Raw genomic sequence first — 3,760 nt, 5'->3', positions numbered from 1 at the left:
GGCAGGTGGGTGGCAGGACGGGTCTGTATCCACAGCCAGACGCCTGGGCCAGCGTCACCCGAGTGGAGGTGTCCACTTCAGTGCTGGTAATCGTTGTAGGGGATCAGATCTTAACGGCGTGGGGGTTTGAGAGGAAGGGAGGGAAAGACGAACAGAGAAAAACACATCAGCAAAACTCGGGCCACGTCCTCTGTCACTAGGTCACATTTCTCCGAAGCAGAGCGTTTCAACTCAGTGACCAAAAAGCTCATTGCCCAGTCTCGAGCCTCTCACGCTACGTCAGAAGAGGGGCCGAGGCCCAGCATGCGGGCATGCAGCTGTGGGGGGAGCATCACCTCAGGCCAGTGGTTAGTGATGGCAAAGAGCACGGCGACTTTTGCTTCCTCTTAAAGCCACCCCTGGTCACCTAAAATGCATGTGACAGGCAGGATGTCACCTGTCACCCGAGAATCGAGGCCGTCCTCCTGATTACGGGGAAGTTCCAAGTCCGAGGTTTCCCCGGAACAAGAGCACACTGTACAGGCAGTCATGGCCACGCCACAGCAGTCGCATAGAGCTGGGCACCAAAAGACAGTCCCCAAGCCACAGGTCCAGCATGGCCTAGCACGGAGTCAGAGGCCAATCTGTGTGGACCACCGTCCGAATGCAAGGAAGATGCAGACATGCTGTGCCTCTGAATGCCTCTCAAGGTTTTGGAAGAGGCTGTCAGTGGCCATACCGCCCTGAACATGTGTGATCTCATCCAATCTCGGAAGCCTTTTAGACACGTGCCCTCCGGGGTCATGTACGACTTATGAAGATGGCTCTGGGTAACTTAAGAGAGCCAGGAGTGCCAGCTCTGGCGTGCCCTTCACGGGGCTCTCCCCATTCCCACCCATGACGGGTCTACCCTTCACGGCCTCCGCCCGTTTTGGGGCAACCCAAGCAAAATGTCGCTCAAAACCCGCACGAGCTAGCACTTACCTCCCACGCCGTAGGCCGAACAGGACGAAGGGTCGCAGTACCCAGGCTGGCCGGAAGGACCCTGGGGTCCGGGGACCCCCAGATGACCTGGAGGGCCCCTGGGTCCAGGAGAGCCAGGGGGTCCCGGGCTGCCAGGCCGGCTCTCCCCCGAAGGTCCTGAGAAGCACCCAAAGGTGAAAACAGTCGGTCTTTTGCCACAGCGAGGCGCGGCCACCAAGAAGCAGGCAGACTCCTACCAGGAGCCGCCTGTTCATCTTGACAGTGAGGACAGTCTGCCTCTCTCTCCTCACTGGACTCTTCCCAAACTGAACTCCTAGGCAGAGGACCACACCGAAGTCCCCTTCTCCTGGAAGCCTGTACCTCGAAGCAGCTCAGGAAGCCAGGAAGCCAAATGCACTTTTTTCTCTCACCTCTCGGACAGTAAGAGAAAAGGAACGCTCTGCTTGCAACCTTGTTTTTGGTGGGGTTTTGTTTCCCAGTGCAACTCCTTGTGAGTCACATGCACACACGTGCACACACACGTGCACACACACATGCACACACACACACAAACAACCTCATCATCCCAATCGGTACTGGCTTACGGCCCCAGGTAATTAAGATAGATCCGTCTGAGTCTGCAGGGTATTATCCTGGAGGGGAGACAGATGACAAGTCTGAAATTCGGCCCAGTGTGCTAACCCAAAATATCTTAAATCCAGTTCATCCTAATTGAGAAGTTAGACTGAGTAAAAAAATATATATTATGAATGTAAGAAGTCTATCAGCCTGGGTTTTCTGGCTTGTCTGCTTGTTTTAGGCCTGGGTTCCAACAAGGTTTAAAGGCATTTTTCAGGCAGAAATGAGACTTTCCAGCCAGGACTGAGATGAAAAGTAGGAACAAGCATCGCCTCAGGTTTGAGCGCTGTGGAGGTGTGGGGGTGCTCTGACACTCACAGCTCCAACCAAGCAGTCCTCACCGGTCACCCATCATGTGCCACATGTGACAGGAGCTTGCCTCCAGCCGTGGAAGTATTTACACTCAAAATGAATCTGCTGCATTAACCTCTCTTTCAAAAAGTATGTCCATTATTAGGTCGAGAAGAAAAGTCTGTGAGGCATTTGACTCGACATGGCTTAGACTGAGGTTAAAAATATACAATAGGATTCTTTCTTTTTCTTCGAGTCAGAGCCTCACTTCGTCGCCAGGCTGGAGGGCAGTGGCACACTCACGGCCACCCCAGCGTCGACCTGCTGTCTCAGCCTTCCAAGTAGCCGGAGCTACAGGCACGAACTGCTATGCCCAGCTGAGTTTTGATTTATTGTATGACGAGGTCTTGCCAGGTTTGCCGGACAGGTCTCGAACCCGTGGGAGTCTCAGGCAATCCACTCACCTTGGCCCCCAAAGTGCTAGGATGACAGGCTGAGCCACAGAGCCCAGCCTACAATAGGATGCTAATAACACGTCTGGGGTTCCGGAGACCATTCCGAAAGCACAAGGCGCACAGAACTCAAAGCGTCCGCAATCTCATTCAGCAAGGTGCCACAGCAGGAACAACGAGTGCCGACCAGGTGCCCTTGTGCCCTTGGACTGCATCTCCCCTGCAGGCCAGGTGGGCTGTGCGGCTAGTTCCAGAAGCAAAGCATGCAGGAAGTGACACACGCTCGGTTTAGGCAGGTGAAGCTGACGGCCTCCTTTTCCTGGAGATCACAGGACTCATGGCAGAGGCCGTGGCTTCCCGGAGGGAGGAGAGCCACTCCACCCACGTCAAGCTTTGTGCCAGTGTGAAACAAAGCCTCACCGTGCCCATCCACTCAGCATTTGGGTCTCATGCGTGACCACAGCTTGTCCTGTCCTAACGGATGCCAACAAGGAGATCCCAGAATATGCTGCCGCCTTTTGGTCTCGTGTGGGAGGATGGTCACTAACAGAGTAGACTCCCAAGAAAAGGAATGAGAAATACAGCCAGCTAGACATGAAGGTGCAACATGGCCACCCTCTCCCCTGCAATGTCGAGTGAACACACAGGTGCATCGTGCCCCTTCTTGTTGGCGATTTACCTGCTGGTCCTGGGGGGCCTCTTGGACCTTGACTTCCAACGCCTGGGTTTCCTTTTTCTCCCTTGACACCAGTCAAACCTGTTGGAAATAAAATTTCACGAAGTTATTTTCAAAAGTCAATCGTGGTGGTTGTTCTCCTGGGTTCAAGAGGGCCTCTCTGAGGAAGAGAGTGAGGAGGGCAGGCCCAGGGTTACGGGCACCCTGGGTCTTAGTCTCACTCTGACACGGGCGGCTCGTGCCACACCACATGCAGCCGGCTGACTCCGTACCTGCCCGTGCATCCCTGTGGCTGCACGGTGGGCCTGGCTTCCTCTGCCCCCTGCCGCCGAGCAGCCCCCCTAAGCAGCCCATGCCTCCACACGCACCAGGGCCCTTGATGTGTGCTGCTGGCACGCCACAAGCAACAGTTGAAATCACAAGTGGACACGTCTAACATTTTCCTTTCAGACTGCCCTGAGACGTATCTGCAAAAGGCGTGGGCGAGAACCAGGCGGCAATGTTCTGAAGAGCGCAAGTTTCCGTTCAAGCTTGGATGCTTTGGGGAAGCCTGTGTTTGGTTTGGCTCCGTCAGCCCCATGAAATCTGAACCGATTCATGTTTCTTTTCCACTGAGCAGACGCTCATTCCACATAACTCATGGAACTGCTCACAAACGATCCGTGTTCACAGGCAAGCGACAAAGAAGTCCGTATCCCGACACCTCCGCATCGAGACAGTCCCATCACAAAACCGCCAGGCAGGTGAGGACACCTGCACG

The 3,760-nt window shown here is 54.8% G+C and overlaps 1 protein-coding gene across 1 annotated transcript in view; it reads right to left on the bottom strand.

The window, feature by feature from the left end:
- LOC103264547 (collagen alpha-1(XIV) chain-like) overlaps positions 1-3,354 on the bottom strand; it is a 4,201-nt gene extending 847 nt beyond the window's left edge. The window contains exons 1-3 of the mRNA XM_008062231.1: positions 3,273-3,354; positions 3,004-3,081; positions 964-1,119 (exon numbers count right to left, since the gene is read on the bottom strand). Coding sequence (XP_008060422.1) covers positions 964-1,119; positions 3,004-3,081; positions 3,273-3,354 — 316 coding nt within the window. The remainder of the gene's footprint in view (positions 1-963; positions 1,120-3,003; positions 3,082-3,272) is intronic.
- Positions 3,355-3,760: the final 406 nt, after the last annotated feature.

The sequence above is a fragment of the Carlito syrichta genome, unplaced genomic scaffold (genome assembly GCF_000164805.1).
Source record: "Carlito syrichta isolate Samal-C Ts95f unplaced genomic scaffold, Tarsius_syrichta-2.0.1 Scaffold95873, whole genome shotgun sequence".
In the NCBI taxonomy this organism is placed as follows: domain Eukaryota; kingdom Metazoa; phylum Chordata; class Mammalia; order Primates; family Tarsiidae; genus Carlito; species Carlito syrichta.
Note: the sequence above shows the minus strand (reverse complement) of the source record. Positions and strands in the feature narration are given on the sequence as shown.